The sequence below is a fragment of the Zootoca vivipara genome, chromosome 3 (genome assembly GCF_965207765.1).
Source record: "Zootoca vivipara chromosome 3, rZooViv2.hap1.1, whole genome shotgun sequence".
Lineage (NCBI taxonomy): Eukaryota > Metazoa > Chordata > Lepidosauria > Squamata > Lacertidae > Zootoca > Zootoca vivipara.
Window position 1 is genome coordinate 89,104,266 of NC_142586.1, and position 20,204 is coordinate 89,124,469.

The 20,204-nt window shown below is 44.7% G+C and overlaps 1 protein-coding gene across 6 annotated transcripts in view; it reads left to right on the forward strand.

Moving 5' to 3' along the window:
- Positions 1 to 20,204, forward strand: part of ENAH (ENAH actin regulator) — an 83,102-nt gene that overhangs the window by 16,167 nt on the left and 46,731 nt on the right. The window contains exon 1 of one of the 6 annotated variants that reach the window (XM_088667370.1): positions 795 to 853. The exons of 4 other annotated variants lie outside the window; for them this stretch is intronic. In XM_088667370.1, the coding sequence (XP_088523496.1) occupies positions 807 to 853 (47 nt within the window). In that variant the 5' untranslated portion in view covers positions 795 to 806. Of the gene's footprint in view, positions 1 to 794; positions 854 to 17,528; positions 17,633 to 20,204 lie in introns of those variants that run through there. One more of the 6 variants, XM_088667369.1, reaches the window with a different exon arrangement.

A 20,204-nucleotide genomic window follows, 5' to 3' on the forward strand; every position in this document is an offset into this window, starting at 1 on the left:
TTCCCACAGTGCTAAGCTAGGAGATAAGGCTCTGCTGCTGGCTTTTAAAGAGCAAAGTTGTGCCTACTCCCTGTTTAAAATTTGAATTGTCTGATGTCATGTGATTGACAGGTGGGTGGCCGGTTGTCGATCCAGTCCTGAAAAGGCTGAAAAAGCTTCCTCACCCTGTTACAGAAGCCTGCCTGTAAGGGCAGACAGTCGAGGGATGGTTCAGAGCTGAGAAAAGAGGACTCCTTGGAGGGCAGGAAAAGATTATTTTATATTGCCTCTCTACCTGATGATGCTAGCCTGAGTACCGTATATTTTTTTCTCCTATTAACATTGGGCTGCACCAGTGCTCTTTAATGGGCTGTAACAATATTAAGGATACTCCGTAAGGATACTCCGTTGGTTGTCTCACAGAGAAAGATTATACCGGTAATAGCAGCCAGTCTGAGAAAGGGAATGCAAACTTAAAACAGCTTTTAAAAGTCAAAGCTGCTTTTTAATGTTTGATCAATATTGTATAGATCACAGCTTCAGAACTACTAAACTTCTAAAGCTTTTAACTTTGGTAATTTGCATTTTTGTAACTTCTGTTTTATGCCGTGCTAAATCTACTCTTAAATTTCTTTGCCTTGAGAGTTTGCAGCACCCGTTTCTCTTCAGCTGGGTGAAACAGACATTTGGGACTCGACGCATGGGCTGATCATCTACTTATTTGAGGCTTAACTTTAAAAGCCCTCTCCCCCTGTGTAAAGTTTTTTAAAGGCAATTTTTAATCTAAATTTTCAAAGGGCTTTAAAAATATGTATAACTATAGTTGGATGATGGAACATGTTGCAGAGGAAAACTTGGAGATTGTCATTGACAGGTAAGAATGTTGGCTTGAATATGTATCTGTCTTGGGTGGTTTACATACAACATATTGAGCATGAAATCTTGAAGTTCTGGATCTTTTTGTTTCAGGTTTTCTGGCACAAGGTATGGTTTTAAGGCAGTGGATTGGAGAAAGTTGAAGGGAGAGAATATATAGCTAGGCTATATCTTGCCTGCTCATTTTTCCATTCATTATTTTTATGACTTTGTTTTTTAATAGATGCATGTTGATACATGATACAGCATAAGTAATAAAACAAACTTGGATGAGGGAAAAAGCAGCTAGCTGCCTTTTAATTAAATTCTACATTTGTCTGGAAGATCATAGGGCAATACCAGTCTATCTTTAATAAATGTGCTTTGATTTTAAATGCCAGCCTTATTGTTTTGGGCAGTAGTACTTTCCCATTTTGGGGTGGAAACTTTATAGTGGTATTGAGATGAGGATCTAGCAGTTTCTCAGGAGTTTCCTCACTATTTTTGGAAGACCCGTTGAGGGCTGTGCCACTGTCTAAACATGCATGCAATATAGCACTCTGCTATAGATAAATGCTAAAGAATCATTCATGCCAGTGTCTATGAGAAAGGAGCATGTATTATAGTTCTAGAACTGCACATTCATTTACCTTGGAATGAAGATGCACTGTTGAGCCGCTCCATGTCTATCAGTAGTAATCCAAGAAGGGATGTTTTGTTTCAGTTCCCAGGCAGTGGAAGAATAGTCCTTAACCTGAGGTGCACCATTGTAATCACAATACTATCCAACATAGGAGGTTGTACCTTTGAGTCTTTGTTGACATGTTAAAGAATCTTTCAGCTGACTCTAGAATTACATGATTCTCTTACAATTTGCTGACCACATGTCCTAGGACTGGCCTGTGTGCATTTCCAACACAAGTTTCTATCTGTACAGAAATGCTTGCTGCTTGCAAAGAGGAATCTATATTCACCAAAGTAGGTTTGGCAGTCAGGTATCTCTCTCACACCTGCAATTCTGTGGCTTTTATTTGCTTTTTCATTCTGCTGTAGGGCCAAACTAGATTTGTGGTGTGTGGTTGCATTTTGCAGGTCTTGGTTTTGTTTTGGTTTTTTTGTTCTTGCGACACCAGGATGCAATAGCAAGACCATGGCACACGGGAAGAGATTACTATTGCCGCCTCCCCCATACCTACATATCAGAATCTCAATCCTGATTTATCCCCCACATGCCTGTTTATTCCTAATTTACCTTCCCCCCCCAAAGAACACCCTGCCATGAAATCATAGGCCTGCTCTGTGTCCACAATGTGTTCTCTAATTTAACAATGGGTTTAACTGTGTGTGTGTGTGGGGGGGAATCATGAAGATCCAATGAGCACCTGTGTCTTGGATCAGTGTTTCGGTGGTGCTGAAAAGAATGGGAACTCTGATTTTTACTGTGCAGTTTACCAATGTAAGCTTTAATCTAATGGTGGGTTTTTTGTGTGACCCTATGCAAAACCAGGGACACTCCAGGAAATCTGCTTTAATTCTATTGCATTCTGAATGCCACATGTGTGCATGCGCATGCCTGTTTCCCCCCCTAGTATGTGTGGAAGCAGGATAAGAAACCTGCCCATGGCACCCTCAAAATTCCAAATGAGGCCAAACGGTTGGTGGCCGCATATCTCTCAGTCTAATCCACTTAAGAACATGAGTACATCAGACCAAATGACTTCCTAGTGCAGCTTTCTGTTCTCACACTTGCAAACCAGGTGCTGTTGGGGAAGCACACAAGCAGGGCCATGAGCACAGTAGCACTCTCATCATGTTCTCCGGTTGTTGTGGATAAAGTGTTGGTGCTGATGAAGCATGTATGCTGCCCTGAGCTCCTTGGAGGAAAGTTGGACTGTATATACAATAAATAAAATATACAGTGGTACCTCAGTTTAAGTATACAATTGGTTCCAGAAGTATGTACTTCACCTGAAGCGTACTTAACCTGAAGTGAACTTTCCCATTGAAAGTAATGGAAAGTGGATTAATCCATTCCAGACAGGTCCGCGGAGTACTTAAACTGAAAGTACTCAAACCGAAGCGTACTTAAACCGAGGTATGACTGTATGCTACTGTTGTGCATAGCTAAGGTGTTTTCCTGGGCCCGTCCCCGTCCCCGTCCCCCATAGCATAACCCATAAAATAGCATTTATTTGTGCCATGATAAGCGATCAGATGACTGAAAATCTGCCATTGGTGTTGGTATTCTTTCAAAGGTAGGAATGTAGTACTGTATTGCATAATTCCAGTACTTAGCCAGTCATAAAGCGTCATTGCTTTTCCCCTTTAAAGTGGAGGAACAGTTTCATGCTGCTTGCATTCACTCAGTCACATCTTGAACATTTTTTAAAATGCTAGAAGGCATAAAACCCGTGAGCCCTGCCACATTGTTGTTGTTGTTTAGTTGTTTAGTCGTGTCCGACTCTTCGTGACCCCACTGGTGATGTTATATGCCCAACATGATGGAAGTCATTGTGACATGGGAAAACGCTTGCATGCAGTCTTGGAACTGCATCTCACCTGGAACTGCACCCATTAGTTTAAATCAGAGGTTAGCAAACTTTTTCAGCAGGGGGCCAGTCCACCATCCCTCAGACCTTGTGGGCCAGACTATATTTTTTTTGAGGGGGGGTTGAATTGAACGACTTCCTACGCCCCACAAATAACCCAGAGATGCATTTTAAATAAAAGGACACATTCTACTCATGTAAAAAGACGCTGATTCCCGGACCGTCCGCGGGCCGGATTTAGAAGGCGATTGGACCGGATCCAGCCCCCGGGCCTTAGTTTGCCTACCCATGGTTTAAATTGTTATGCTGATACAGGTGGTGCTTACCACTCTTGTTTTCTTATTTTTGGAACCTACCCTTGGACCGTGGGGTGAAGGATGGGCTTTGAGTACAAATCATAATTTTAAAAATAGATCTGTTTGACTGCTTTGTGCCAAATGAACATTCATGGTTAAATTTTGCTGTTTCTGTGGTCATGTGATTGTTGTGCTGTTCAATGATTTTTATTTATCCGTGTGGTACTAAAATTGCTTTGATTTTCATAGTGTCTGGCATAAAGCATCACAGCGCTATTGGAAGTTTGTATTATGAGCTCTTATTTGAAAACATATGCTAGATTAGAAACAGCATTGATTTACAATTTCACAGTTTGCTTGTATCAAAATAGACAATAGTCTGTAATTGCATGTAGATGTTTATATATTCTTCTAATGTAATATATATCAGTAAGCTCGTTTTAGTGCAAAATCTCTGTTGAGAAGAATCTTAGAATTAAAGTGCCTTTTGTTTGAAGAATAACTCTGAATACATTATAACTAATTTCACTGAGACGTAATTAGCAGTACTTGTGTCTTTAATCTTGCAGCTGTACCAAATGGCTGACTAGGCAGGTGCATCTGATCTTTCCACCTGTTCACAGAGCACCAATATATATTGAACTATTTTTCCTAGCTTTTTTTTTTAAAAAAAACCCCACTTCAAATGATTTTCTTGGCAGTAAACCTGTAGCCTGAATATTCTAAAAATTGTCCATAGTAGTTTGTATCTAGTCTAACTACTGAACAAGGAATGCTGGCCATTCTTTAAAATATATTACATACAGAGAATGTGCATATATCAAGCTTATGGTTGGAACTTCTCATCTATGATGACATGAAGTGCAAGAACTGATTTGCAGTTTTGGAGAGAAAATTGTTGCTATAACTTGCAAGCCTGGCACTGTTCTCCCTGCCCCCGCCCTGGAAAAAAACCCCCTCATTTGTGACTAAGGAACAATAAGCTATTTCTTTTTGCAGTTAGGTTCCCTTCAAAGCACTGCCAATCCAACTTGTTGTCTCTCTCCAATTAAATTCTATTCTTTGTGCTGTATTAGTTAAGTAAAGTTTTGTGGACCACTTTATAGCAAGTGACTGCATTTGGATGGTGATGATCTGAACTGGGTCAATATGTCACATGGAAATAGGAATATGTACAGTTTGTGAAATGCCTCATGATAGGAAATGAGCCTGTTTGGAACAGCCTAATTCCTTTATGGGATTCTCACTGTTTGTCCTTGTAGTACTGCTGCCTCAGCAACCAAATCTGCAATTATTCAGTCTCATGGCTTGGGGAAGATGATCTGCAACCTTGAAATAATATTCACATATCATCAAAATAGAGATTTGGAAAGTGTGATAGGTAAATGAAACTACTTCTTACTTTGGGCTAAGTCATATATTGCCTTCTAGGAATACTCCTCTCAAAGTTGTAAGGCTTTGTAACTCACTCTGGAGTTAATGTAATACAGTATGTTAAATATGATGTAGACAGGGGTCAGCAAACTTTTTCAGCAGGGGGCCGATCCACTGTCCCTCAGACCTTGTGGGGGGCCGGACTATATTTTGAAAAATAATATGAACAAATTCCTATGCCCCACAAATAAGCCAGAGATGCATTTTAAATAAAAGGACACATTCTACTCATGTAAAAACATGCTGATTCCCAGACTGTCCGCGGGCCGGATTTAGAAGGCGATTGGGCCGCATCCGGCCCCCGGGCCTTAGTTTGGGGACCCTGTTAGTTAAAATGCTGGTAACAAGAAACTCTTCACTGTGCTGCAGCAATTGATCAGAGACCTACTATTTTAAAATACCCACCTGCAGTATCACTGACAATATGGAATTTTTTCTTTGTGATTAATACTTCACTTTTCCAAACTTTTGGCAACAAATTCCATTGTCAGCAGCTACAGCAGGGTTGCTGGGTTTGGGGGGGGAGTTGTATGAGGTAGAATTTTCTAACCAATATGTAGTTATGTGGTGGTTGATTTTATGAGATGTAATTATATTTATGTAATTTTTAATTTTACTTCTTACTTGTTTGTTGAAAGTTGCCTTGAAGCTTTGGCATTGGTGATGCACAAGTCTAATAAATAATATAATACTAATTTCACATTTAGCATTTTCTGTTTTAGCAAGTTCATGGCAGAACTGTGCTGGTGGATGGATTCTTGACAAAATGGGTCAGACTTAGAGTGGCGAATCTAGCTCTCCCAGTTTCAGTAACCTAAGGAGCAATGCCAAAAGTCTGTTGGCTGGAGGAACGGAGAGCATCCTGGCTTTCTCTCAACCAGAGGTTTCTATTACTGTCCTCTACCCAGCCAAATTCCATCTTAAAATTAATGCTCTTTGTTTTTCTGCCTCCAGCATTGACCGTTTGAGGTGTGTTTAGGGTAATGTGTACTTTGTTCTTAACCTGTAATTGTGATGGAGTTTCTCATGGCATCTGTAATTTGTGATTTAAACCATGAGATACTCAGATGAAATTGGCAAGATTAGAACCTGACTTTCTAGAGGCACTTAGAAGCAAATGCAGCTGGCATCATGGCTTTGGAACGTAGAAGGGCTTAATTGGATACATGGAGCATTGGCAGAAAAAAAATGAGTGTTTCGGAGTATCGATTTACACCAGTAATGCCTTATTTGTATAATTGGCATTATGCTGCATTGTTTATTGTAAGCTCTTTGTGCTCCATGAGAAAATAAAAACTTTAAAGCACACCAAATTCTACATTGTACTATGATAGACATGCTATGATGGAGTCTTGGCTGTTGCTAACTCACAGTCTCTCAGCATCTACTCTACAAATAGCCTTTTAAACAGTTCTGGGCTAAACAGTGGGGGTGGAGATGCTCCTTCAGGTCTACTGGGCCAGAGGAAGAAGGCTCAGAGCCCGGGGAGTTGTGGTGGGATGGCGATGAGTGGTCAGAGAGAGCAGACTGGGTGGAGAAGGTGTCGGAAGCGGAAGAGGCAGCAGGGCTTAGTGAGCGGGGAGAGTGTGTGGCAGAGAGAAGTCCAGAATCAGAGGCAGAGGCTGAAGCAGGAGAGGAGGGAGGCCAAGAGGCAGAGAGGAGTCAGGCTCGTGAAGAGGCTCCTCCTGCTGCAACCAGCTCTATATCCCCATGCTCTTCCAGAACCAGGAGAGGCATGCAGTGGAAGGAGCAAAGACAGACACGTAGGTGCGGTCTCTGATTCCTTGGGGGGGGGGGAGGAACCCTGGAGGGGCGGAGACCTTTGAGTAAGCCACACTAAACTAAGTGTACTTGTGTACTTTGGAGTACACAAGATTACACGGCTAATAGGCTTAACATTTAAAGCTGGCAGCTGTAATAGTTAGGCCTGCTAGGCCTGTGATTATAATGAGGATTGCTGGAAAACCCAGACCTTCCAATATTGGGGGGGGGGGGGTTTGTCCTGTGGACTGTTCCTGAACTGTGTGAGTTTACAGTTGTTACATTTGTTAAACACTGAGGCGGCATGATGGTTCTTCTGTTCTGCACGAGAGCCGCCTGAAACATAACAAAGTAATGAAATAAAATAGTAGTAGTTTAAGTGTTAGACTCTCCTGCCAACCTAGCAGTTCGAAAGCACGTCAAAGTGCAAGTAGATTAAATAGGTACTGCTCCGGCGGGAAGGTAAACGGCATTTCCGTGTGCTGCTCTGGTTCGCCAGAAGCGGCTTAGTCATGCTGGCCACATGACCTGGAAGCTGTACGCCGGCTCCCTCAGCCAATAAAGCGAGATGAGCGCCACAACCCCAGAGTTGTCCGCGACTGGCCCTAATGGTCAGGGGTCCCTTTACCTAAGTTTTAGACTAGGGCCTCCTGGGAGACCAGGGTTTAAAATGTCAGTCAGCCAAGAAGATCACTGGATGACCTTGGACCAGTCACTGTTCCTCAGATTAACCTATCTCACAGGGTTGTTATGAGGAGAAGATGGGGGAAGATGAACCGTGTACACCACCTTGAGGGAAAAATGGAACAACTCCTTGAAAGATTCCATCAACGGTGTCTCCGAAATTTTTTACACATCTCTTGGGAAGACAGGCGAACTAATATCGGTGTACTGGATGAAGCAAAGATCACCAGTGTTGAAGCAATGATTCTTCAACATCAACTTCGTTGGACTGGTCATGTTGTGTGGATGCCTGATGATCGTCTTCCCAGAAGTCTGGTTCCAGAAGTCTGTTCATAAACCGAAGTGTTCATAAACCGAAGCGAACTTTCCCATTGAAAGTAATGGGAAGTTGATTAATCCGTTCTAGACAAGGAAAAACACCCCCTAAAGCAGCAGGGCATTCGCTCCGATGCCTTCGCGGAGGCCGGGGAGCGTTCCTCACAGGCATAACAACAAACTTGCCAGCCCGCCTCCTGCCCTGGCTGGCGCGGAGCCCAGCCTGAGGAACGGCTACGTGAAGGGCCACGCGACCCCGCTGCCGCAGAGCCCGCCACTCGGCTCCGTCTCGCTGCTCCGGGCCACTTGCCGGCGGGGCTCCTTCTCTGTGGGGCTGGGTGCCCTGGCTGCCGCTTTGGCTGCGCTGCTGTTTTCGGGCTGGCTCGCCTGGGGCGAGGGCGAGAGGAAGGCGGCGGCGGCGGCTCCGGGGGCGCTGCTGGTGGGGCTGGGCCAGTGCCTGAGCCCGCTCTTCACCCTCGCCTGCGCTTTCTTCTTCCTCACCTGCTACCTGGCCCGGGACAAGCCGGGCGGCCCCCGGTGGCTCCTGGCGCTGCCTCTGTGCTGCCAAGCGGGGGACTTGGCGGCGCTACTCTTCCCCCGCCGAGAGGAGGCGGCTGAGCAGGGCACACCCGGTCCCCCGCCGGCCCAACTGCAGGTGTTGGCGGGCTGGCCCAACTGCAGGTGTTGGCGGAAACGCTCCCCGGCCTCCGGAAGGCATCGGAGCGAAGTCCCGGCTCCGATGCCTTCCGGAGGCCGGGGACCGCTTTCGCGGCTACAGCCCAGTCGCGAAAGCGCTCCCCGGCCTCCGCAAAGGCATCGGAGCGAAGTCCCGGCTCCGAACCCTTGCGGAGGCCGGAGGCCGCATTCGCGGCTGCAGCCCAGTCGCGAAAGCGCTCCCCGGCCTCCGCAAAGGCATTGGAGCGAAGTCCCGGCTCCGATGCCTTCCGGAGGCCGGGGACCGCTTTCGCGGCTGCAGCCCAGTCGCGAAAGCGCTCCCCGGCCTCCGGAAGGCATTGGAGCGAAGTCCCGGCTCCGATACCTTTGCGGAGGCCGGGGACCGCTTTCGCGACTGGGCTGCAGCCGCGAAAGCGGTCCCCAGCCTCTGGGAGGCATCGGAACGAAGGCCCAGCCCCCCGAAGGTATCGGACGCTCCGATGCCTTCGGGGAGGTTTGGCCTTTGCTCCGATGCCTTCGGGGAGGCCGGGCCTTCGCTGCGGGCCTCCAGGAGGCATCGGAGCGAAGGCCCGGCCTCCTCGAAGGCATCGGACGCTCAGTGGGCCTCGCGCACCTCGGTTTACTAACTTCCGGGTTAGGATAGTTCGTAAACCGAAAGTTCGTAAACCGAGGTGTTCGTAAACCGAGGTTCCACTGTACTCTATTCCGAACTTAAAAATGGAAAGCGTAATGCTGCTGGTCAACAAAAGAGGTTTAAAAACTGTCTCAAGGCAAATCTTTTAAAATGTAGTGTATAAACACTGACAACTGGGAAACACTGGCCTGCGAGTGCTCCAGTTGGAGAACAGCCTTTACCAAAGGTGTCATGGGCTTTGAATAAACTCGATCTCAGCACGCAAGGGAGAAACGTGCTAAGAGGAAGGCACGCTTGGCAAATCCACACCGTGATCAACTCCCGCCTGGAAACCAATGTCCCCACTGTGGAAGGACGTGTAGGTCCAGAATTGGCCTCCACAGTCACTTACGGACCCATTGTTAAAATTGTGTTTATGGAGGACAATCTTACTCGGCTACTAGTGATCACCAAAGAAGAAGAAGAAGAAGTGTGTTTGAATGTGATTTTAAAGTGCATTTGGAACACCCAAGAACAAGTTTTGAAACTAATGCTGTTCACATTTGTCATATCTTTCCTTTGTTGGTTTATCATCTAATTGTAGAGTAGGAAGGGGCCCCAAGGGTTAATGCATTTTCTTGAGACCAACATGTCTCTCTGAATAGGGTAGATGTTGTTTGTCACTTTAAAACTGGTTTTCAAATTCTCTGTCTTCCACATCCAGGGAATCCTGTCCTTCTCTTGTCATTTGTCACAGAACCCCAGCATTTTGCAAACAGTTTTGGGTTTCATGCTTTGAGGCGGACTATGCTAAGGTCAGTCTTGCATAGTCTAAAATAGGAAAATCTCAATCATCCATAAGAATGCATACCCAGGGCCACTTAACACAGATTACTTATGCTTTAACAATTAAGTGGGCCTGATAGGAATCTCTTGAGCTGGACAGAATAGCTGGATGTACATGTACATTCAGTGAAATGTTTAAACAAACAGACAGGCACACTATACAATTGGTTGTATCTTTTCAGTCATCTTTATCTACATTGTAGGGAATGTTTGTAGGGAATGTAGTGGACAAGCCTGTCTTCAGAAAAGCCTTTCTGCCAGTATTGATTGATGATTCCCTGATAAGCTTCCAAAGAACTCCAGGATTCCACAGTTCCAACTTGAAAACCACTTACATAAACAAATGTGAGCAAGGTCATAGAAACATAGCATTGTAGATTTGGAAGGTATCCCTTCTAGTCATCTAGTCCAACCCCCTGCAATGCAGGAATCTCAGCTAAGGCATCTATGACAGATGGCCACCCAACTTCTGCTTAAAAACCTCCACTACCTTCTGTGGGAGTCCATTTTTGTCTTAGAAGGTTACAGCATCTGAAGTGATAAAATACTTCCTGTTCAAGTCTGCATGGAAATAATTGAATGGTAATCCCTCTAAAAGAATATTGGCCATATGCCACACTAGTGGAGTGAGTCAGTAGTATGGTCTTTACTAGCATTACCAATTATATATAGGTCAGTGGTAGATGATGTAATATAGGTTATTTCCTGTGGTCATGAAGCAGAGAGTTTGTCATTAAAGTGTGCGTTTTTTGGAAATAATGCTGCTCATCTAAAGGATGCATACAATTGAATGCTTGGACTGTAACGTGGATTGCTAAAACATGTACCTTGAAACTATTGGCTCAATTTATAGGAATGTGCCTCACGATTGGCTGCTTCTCCCCTTTTGCGCTCTGTTTCCTTCCTGTACTTCCTGTCCTGCATATATATGTTATTTTTGCATCATAGCCTTTGGGGGCTAATCTAAGCTTCTGAGTGCAGTTTGTCAGAGCTAGGTGGGATATTTTTGATGGTGTGCTAGTTGTCTGTTCTTTAGGTGAATTTGATATCTTCGTTGTTTTAAGTTCAGGTAGGTAGCTGTGTTGGTCTGAAGCCATCGAAATAAAAATTAGAAAAGTAAAAAATTGCCCAGGAGCACCTTATAGACCAACAAAGTTTGTTCTGGTATAAGCATGCATGCACACGAATGCTTATACCAGAACAAACTTAGTTGGTCTATAAAGTGCTACTGGACAATTTTTTACTTTTTTTTATTTGGTTGTTTTAAATATGTTTTATGCATTTATATTTTATATTGTTGTAAACTGCTACAAATATTTTCTATAAATAATTAAAATTAAAAATACTTAGCTCTGAAGACTAAACTCCACAAATTATGTTTACTGCTAACTAGAGATTTCCTTCAATGTTGATTCAAAATGGATTTCTAATTCTGGTTTGGGTGGTACCCTGTGTACTAACTGTGGTTAGTGGAAGCATATTTCTGATGGCCAAACCATGGTTTGGCTGACTTCTTAACTGAGCTGTTGAGGCTTGCTTACCATAAGAATAATTCTATATTTGGTGTTGTCTGAACATTTATATGCATTTTGAACAATTTTCTGTGGCATAACGGCATTGGGATACTGTGCTGGTTTGGAACTTAGAGATATGTGCCATAGCAATTAAATGAAACTACACAATAGAAAAGGCACAGACGGTGCCATTATGAGATTTGACATTTCAAGAACTGATTTTAAATGTGTTCATCTGTATGCACACATTGAATGACTACTGCTTTTTATCTAGCCCTGGAATGATAGAAATGAGAGCTCTATTTATGAAACGTCAGTTAGCTTTAAGAAGCAGTGAACGTTTTAAGATTTGAAAATGCCCTTACTGCTTAATTTACCCCACGCAGTATCCAAACCAGCCTACAGTAGAAACTAAATACAAAAACAAAAAAACCATCCAACTGTACAAAATCTAAAGCACTTTATTTATTTATTTATTTATTTATTTATTTATTTATTTATTTATTACATCCCATCTTTTTCTCCCAAGTGGTGTACATGGTTCTGCCTCTCTTCATTTAGTCCCCCAAACAACCCTGTGAGGTAGGTTAGGCTGAGAGGTAGTGACTGGCCCAAGGTCACCCAATGATCTTTATGGCTGAGTTGGGATTTGAAACATGGTCTCTCAGGTACTAGTGTTAGCCGCTTTACTACACTGCCTCTATTACTACTGTATAATAAGTACAGTACAGACACATGTCTGAATGTTTCCTGTCTCCTGAATCGTGGTTGGGTTGTAGTAAAGTTTGCCTTGGGTGTGCTGCAGATTTAACTTCTACACGGGAGGCAATGTCTCATTATGTGAATGGAGGGAGGAAACTCCCTCCCTCAATCTCAGCCAATGGGATAGTTCCTATGAGGAAAGGTGTTCACTTAAGTACAGGCCGCAACCATTTTGCACTTGTCCAGTTGACACAAGACAGGCGATGCGTGGGTCCTTTGGGACATGGAAGAGGGCGAAACAGGCTTATGCATGCTCCGCCGACATGCGCAGGGGCCAGGAATGGAACCCCTGTGCAAAATGTTTGCCTTTGAGAATTCAGGCACCTTGTAGATAATAACATCAATTTGTACCATTTTTTAAATAGATGAAAACGGTTGATATGTTGTGTGGAACACTTCAAGTCACCATTATTTTTACTATTTATGTGTAGTGATTTATAGCCCACCTTTCTTACATTATGGAACATAAGGCTCCCCAGCACCTGTTTGACCTTCATTAAGGGTGCTGCAGCATGTGTACTAGGACTACAGTTTCTTCCTGGAGCGTCATTAAAATGTTCATTAACAGATGCTGCACTAATAATAATGGCAATAAAGATCTGGAATGCAGATTGAAAGACTTGCCTTATCCCTTACATACCCAGTAAGTTAATGTGGTCTGGGAGAGCAGCTTCTTCAAGTTCTGAAGATCTCAGAAGCTTCCTCCACAGTAGGGCTGGGCAATATATCGATATATCATCCAAAGTGGTTTGAAGTCTATATCGTGATATCAGTTTCATAATTTTTTCACCTGGCAATATATCACAAATCATGATGTGTGTGTGTGTGCTATGCAAAAATCACAGTGGGAAAAAACCATGAAGCCAGCCAATGCTTTTCTCGATTTCTGCAGCCCCAATTAACTCTGCCAGCTCACCTCTCCCCTGCCTCCTGCAAGTGGCAGTGAATCACAAGAACAGGGGCTGGCAAAAATCACAAAAAAATTTTTGGGGGGGGGGGGCGTGAAGCCAGCCAATGCCTCTACATAGCTCCATTATATTTCAGACATTGTTGTATATTGGCATATCACGTTGTTTAACTGGTGGTATATCATGATGTTGAAAACCAGATACTGCCCAGCCCTAGCTGAAGGGTGGTCTTTCAATTTTTGAAATAAAATAACAACATACCCATACGGTTTGACACTAGTTAAGCAAAAAAGCAAAATTATTTCCCCCTGTTAGTCTCTCGGACAGCCTATTGCCAGCAAGAGGATAGAGAGCTACAGTGAAGCCGCTTTTGACTGTATTTTAATTGAATCAAGTAGTACTCCTTAAAAGGTGGTACTAGCCATTGTGGGCTTTTTTTTCTTTTAGCTGTCAAAATACTGGGAGGAGCTTCAAGGCCTAGCTCCTGCCATCTGGTATGTTTTGCAGTCTTCACTGAAAATTTTGCATCTGTTTTTAAGGCTTTCCCCCTGCCTCCTTGTTTGTACTGATTCTCACTTCACAATTTGTGCAAAGCATTTCATAACATAGCATTAATTAGTAATATGAATGGTGGTTCTTCAGTGCAAGAGACGAAACAGTTCTCCTTTAAAATATCTGGTGAATGCAAAAACAACAACAACCAAAAACCCTACAGATGATTAGCAAACAGGTTAAGAAAAATGACCTAGTCTACAATTATTTATTATTTAGCAAATATAACTTTTTAGAAAGCTTAAGAGCACTTGCTGATTGATACAGCATTCTTGTTCCCTAATAGCTGTTCTACACAAGTGATTTATAACGCTTAGGTAGGTGGCATGCACACTCCATACATTATTCTATTTGTATATGAAGAAAGACAATTTTTCTTTTTAAAAAAATTCCACCAGCAAGTCTTAAATTACTTCTGTGGTTCTTGTAGAAGAGTAACAATTGTGCTTAAAACAACACATTCCTGTTGTAAAGTGATCTGCTATAATGGTAAACTGTTTCAATGCTATCTCTAAGAGTTTGCCTGTCTATAAATGCAGTGTGTAACTAACCCCTTGTTTTGGGGGTGGGGGAATCTAGATTACTGTCTTAGACGTTCAAGAACTAAGGGTTGTATCCAGCTTGCACAACAGACTTTTCATTCCTCTCCTCTCCTCTGCAGCCCTCTGAGTACCCTCAAAATCTGCACCAGAGACAAGAATACACTTCCCCTCTATTCTATGTGTATACTGAGCAGTTGTGACTGTGAGAGGAATTAAGTCATTTCTCAAAAATTGCTCCATGGAAATTAGTTATGGCAGAGTTCTGACAGAGATTTCATAGACTAAATGCATGAATGGTAATGCTTCTCTAACATGGTAGGTACAGGTAGGTAGCCGTGTCATTCTGACGTAGTCGAAACAAAATAAAAAAATTCCTTCCAGCAGCACCTTAGAGACCAACTAAGTTTGTCATTGGTATGAGCTTTCGTGTGCATGCACACTTCTTCAGATGGTAGGTACAGTTGTACCTTGGTTCTTGAACAGAATCCGTTCCGGAAGTCCGTTTGACTTCTGAAAACGATCAAAACCCAATGCGCGGCTTCTGATTGGCTCCAGGAGCTTCCTGCCCTCAATTAGAAGCCGCAGAAGCTGCGTCGGACATTCAGCTTCCAAAAAAAGTTTGAAAACGGCAACACTGAATTCCAGGTTTGCGGTGTTCAGGAGGCCAAATGTTGGAGTCACAAGGTGTTCCAGAACCAAGGTATAACTGTATCTTGGAAGCTTTTCTGTACAGCTTGGTCAGTCAAAGTTTGTTACAAGAAAGTGAAAGGGAAGACTGAGTACACTGAGATGTGGTTTAATGCGCCACAATTCCAGGGTGCCTTAGAATACCGGCTGGTATTCCCAGAATAGGATTGGTTGTCTAATATGTATCCTGCTTATTCTGCAGCATGTTCCCAGGATGAACACCATGAAGTAGCAGATATGCAGTAAGCAAATGCTTAGCAAGCACATATTTACTTGTCCGCCATAAGCTTGCCTTCAAGCATTAGTGTTCAGCATTGGAATGTGTACTGAGCAGTCGTTGTATTGTGAAGCTGTCCTTTGATTGTAGGTGAGTGCCAGAACTTTGCAGCCAAAAATGAATCTGTTAGATGCTTCTTTTTAACATATACAGGGATGTCCAGCAGGTTGACTGGGATCAACTGGTCAATCCCTGGCAGCAAGCAGGTCAATTAATTTCCGACCCCGACCCCCTCGCCTCGTCCTTTACTCACGCACGATTGCAAAAGCGGCAGATGGAGTCATCCCCTTAAAAAAGCTCAACAACGTTGACCTGCTCCCCTAAAAGAAGGTCAACAGCTTGGACTTGCTCCCCTAAAAAAAGATCAACAACTTTGCCCCCCCCCCAAAATGGGTAGATCACTGCCAGCTTTTTATTGTAGGAGTAGATCACAGTCTCTCGGGAGTGGGACGTCCCTGACATATAGTAATAAAATTTCCTGCACTATTAATAGTTTAATTCATAAGCATTTTTTAAATGCTAAAAATAGCATACTTGATAGATTGCATATTGTGCTCATATTCAAACACCCACGTAAATTTTGATGTCACAAAAAATGAGTACTTGCCTCAAGTAGCCATCTTGTGATATAATGACCCATTGCTTCCTTGCAGGCTAAGGGCATCTAGCGATCAAAGAGGGCAGACAGTGTGGTGTAGTGGTTAAGAGTATTAGACTCGTAATCTGGTGAGCCGGGTTCGTGTCTCCGCTCCTCCTGGTGACCTTGGGCTAGTCACACTTCTTTGAAGTCTCTCAGCCTCACTCACCTCACAGAGTGTTTGTTGTGGGAGAGGAAGGGAAAGGAGATTGTTAGCTGCTTTGAGACTCCTTAGGGTAGTGATAAAGCGGGATATCAAATCCAAACTCTTCTTCTGCCCAAGACTAGGCCAATCTTCCAAAACCTGGTGCTCTGTACCTGGCTGGGGTTGATGGGAGTTTGTTTATTTTAAAACATTTCTAGGTGGGGCCAGCTAAAAGTGGCTTAAAACAATAAAATACAACATACAGAAAAACATGACTCTACAAAAGAAATAGAAATACGCCCGCAACCCCCCAGAAAATCCAGTAGAGAACAGCAGAGAATAGACATAGTCCAAACAACAAAGCATTGCTTATGGAAGGCAAGTAAGAAAAAAGTTCTTCCAAAATCCTTGCAGCCAGGGCATTTGATTGCTTTTCTACCGAGAGGGACTTCCAGAGTCACAGGGTCACCATGTAAAAGGGCCCTCACCCATATGACCAGTAAGATCCTGCCAGGTGGTCTGATCATCAAACCCGCAGTGTCTGCATTTTGGACCAGCTGCAGCTGCATTCTAAAGCTGCTAAAATTTCAATAAAATCAGCTTCGATAAAATCATTCCATCAAAGGAAAACAACAAAAATTTCAACAGCAAGGACATTCTTATCAAATAGGCTGTCAACCAGCTTGTCATGCTCCCATCAAATGCCTGGGATAAAAGATGAGTTTTATTTTGGTGCTAAAAGGAGGTTAATTATGACCTCCTTTTAGACCTCACTGGGGAGAATTCCACAGCTAGGGAGTCCCAACCCAAAAGGCTTTTCTCTTGGTGAACCTTCCCCTCAAGGAGAAAACCCTCAGATGAAGGGTCTGGATAGGTTCGTATTGGGAGAGGCAGTCGGATATATATTGTGTATTTTAATTCCTTGCGGATCAAGTTGCATTCAGTAGGACTCGTTTCAGTGTAATCATTCCCATATGAAGGAGCGATGTGGAATGATTCCTTTGGAGAAATACCATGAATACAGTTGAGGAATGATTTTTGCAGAAGTAGGACCTGTCTGTGCTGCTCTATTTTTAAAGGTATTTTTAACCTACCCTTAAACAGAATTGCTGGGATGGATGCGTTGTGCTCATTGATCTTTTCTGCAGAGCCTGTGAAATCTTCCATGCCCATTTTCTGATTGTATCCCTTCATAACACTTTATGCAGAAGAAAATGCCCTTGCCTGAATGCATGTGATAGTCACTTTGTAGTAGCTTGGAAAAATTTCCCAGTGGAGTCCTGCATACACTTCAATGTTACCTACTACATTTAGAGAATGAGTTCCGGAAGGAAAAGAATTATAGCATATGGCTAAGATTTCAGTGGCATGTTTATTTTAGGGACCAGTTACATTCTTGCAGGACTACTCTCTGACTTAATTAGAAATTGGGACATTACTTTCAAGCTTCTAGTCTAGTTGAGCACTCAAAAGTCTTGAGAAATATCCATTGCGGGGGGTTACACATTTACTATGAGAACTTTAAGATTGTCTGACAAAGAGCAGCAAACACTGAAACTGGCAGGTATACCCTTGGCTGTGCTCCAGCTGCCTGTAGCAATGTAAGTACACACCATAGTTCTTGTTTGTGATAAACCGTACAGAAATTCTGTTTCTGAAAGATAATACAAACTTTTAAATTTATTTAAATGGTTGTTGAAAAGAGGTTGATCTCTCTGATAACAAGTGGAAAGAAATTAATTGTTGCACGCAGTTTTTTATATGTAGCAAACTATTTTTAGCACGAAAAGCTTGAGCACTACAAAACAATTACCGGTAACAAAATAAGAGTTAAAGGTACATTTGGAAGATCTTCCTGCATATGTGACTTTATGACAAACATAAGGGAGTGACTGATATCTCACATGAAGCCTTTTCTCTGAGCACTTGTATTTATCCTTTTGAACCTTTTAGGATTAATGGTGAAAGTCATTCTTTACTGAACAGTACTTGAACTTCTCAGGTACTACTGGTTTTCTTATTATTAGGATAAACAGAAAGGTTGATCTGGTTTCTCTTTGCATCATAGATAAAATGTTTTTAAACAAAAAAAACAAAAATGGGCTATGTGCCAAGGGGGAAAAACCCTAGGATTTTGTACCAATATAATTTTGTATCTTAGTTGCTTAAAGCATGCTATTTTCCAAAAACATTTTAAAAGGGGAAAATGAGTCATTACTGGTTTTCCAAACAAAGTTAGTGTTTAAGATTGAACTGTTACTATCTCAATAATGGCATTTGTTACTAAATCCAAATAAATATTGTATTTAATTACCGTGTTTCTCATATTATAAGACATGTCTTATATTAATTTTTTCCTCAAAAAAACACGACATGGCTTATTTTCGAGGGATGTCTTATTTTTTAATAAAGTGCACGCGGGCGCTGTTTGCCGGGCTTGTCAAGCCCAGCAAACAGCGCCCGCCGATCTTCGGTGACAGGCGGGGGTGGGCGGAGAGCGGAGAACGATCTCCGCTTCCCCCCCACCCCCGCCTGTCACACAGCACAGGTCCGAAGATCGGCGGGCGCTGTTTGCCGGGCTTGTCAAGCCCAGCAAGGAGCGCCCGCCGATCTTCGGTGACAGGCGGGGGTGGGGGGAGAGCGGAGAACGATCTCCGCTTCTCCCCCACCCCCACCCGTCACACAGCACAGGGCCGAAGATCGGCGGGCGCTGTTTGCCGGGCTTGTCAAGCCCAGCAAACAGCGCCCGCCGATCTTCGGTGACAGGCGGGGGTGGGGGGAGAGCGGAGAACGATCTCCGCTTTTCCCCCCACCCCGCCCGTCACACAGCACAGGGCCGAAGATCGGTGGGCGCTGTTTGCCGGGCTTGTCAAGCCCAGCAAACAGCGCCCGCCGATCTTCGGTGACAGGCGGGGGTGGGGGGAGAGCGGAGAACGATCTCCGCTTTTCCCCCCACCCCGCCCGTCACACAGCACAGGGTCGAAGATCGGCGGGCGCTGTTTGCCGGGCTTGTCAAGCCCAGCAAGGAGCGCCCGCCGATCTTTGGTGACAGGCGGGGGTGGGGGGAGAGCGGAGAACGATCTCCGCTTTCCCCCCCCGCCTGTCACACAGGACAGGTCCGAAGATCGGCGGGCGCTGTTTGCCGGACTTGTCAAGCCCAGCAAGGAGCGCCCGCCGATCGTTGGTGACAGGCGGGGGTGGGGGGAGAGCGGAGAACGGTCTCCGCTTCCCCCCCACCCCCGCCTGTCACACAGCACAGGGCCGAAGATCGGCGGGCGCTGTTTGCCGGGCTTGTCAAGCCCAGCAAACAGCGCCCGCCGATCTTTGGTGACAGGCGGGGGTGGGGGGAGAGCGGAGAACGATCTCCGCTTCCCCCCCACCCCCGCCTGTCACACAGGACAGGTCCGAAGATCGGCGGGCGCTGTTTGCCGGGCTTGTCAAGCCCAGCAAACAGCGCCCGCCGATCTTCGGTGACAGGCGGGGGTGGGGGGAGAGCGGAGCACGATCTCCGCTTCCCCCCCACCCCCGCCCGTCACACAGCAAAGGGCCGAAGATCGGTGGGCGTTGTTTGCCGGGCTTGTCAAGCCCAGCAAACAGCGCCCGCCGATCTTCGGTGACAGGCGGGGGTGGGGGGAGAGCGGAGAACGATCTCCGCTTCCCCCCCACCCCCGCCTGTCACACAGCACAGGTCCGAAGATCGGCGGGCGCTGTTTGCCGGGCTTGTCAAGCCCAGCAAGGAGCGCCCGCCGATCTTCGGTGACAGGCGAGGGTGGGGGGAGAGCGGAGAACGATCTCCGCTTCCCCCCACCCCTGCCTGTCACACAGCACAGGTCCGAAGATCGGCGGGCGCTGTTTCCCGGGCTTGTCAAGCCCAGCAAGGAGCGCCCGCCGATCTTCGGCTCTGTCCCCCGATGCGCTACGGCTCGGGGAAGCAGGCAGGGAGCTCCTGCTGGGTCCCGCGCCTTCGCCTCTCGCTCGGTCGGGGCTTTGCGATAGTGCTTATTTTCGGGGTATGTCTTATTTTTCACCAACCCTTTGAAATCCTGTCATGGCTTATTTTTTGGGGATGCCTTAAAATATGAGAAACACGGTAGCATAGTAAATTATTTTGTTAGGAGCACAAATCTTCAGGTTATAGAACAGTAGCATAATCTATAACATCATTTCCCTAGA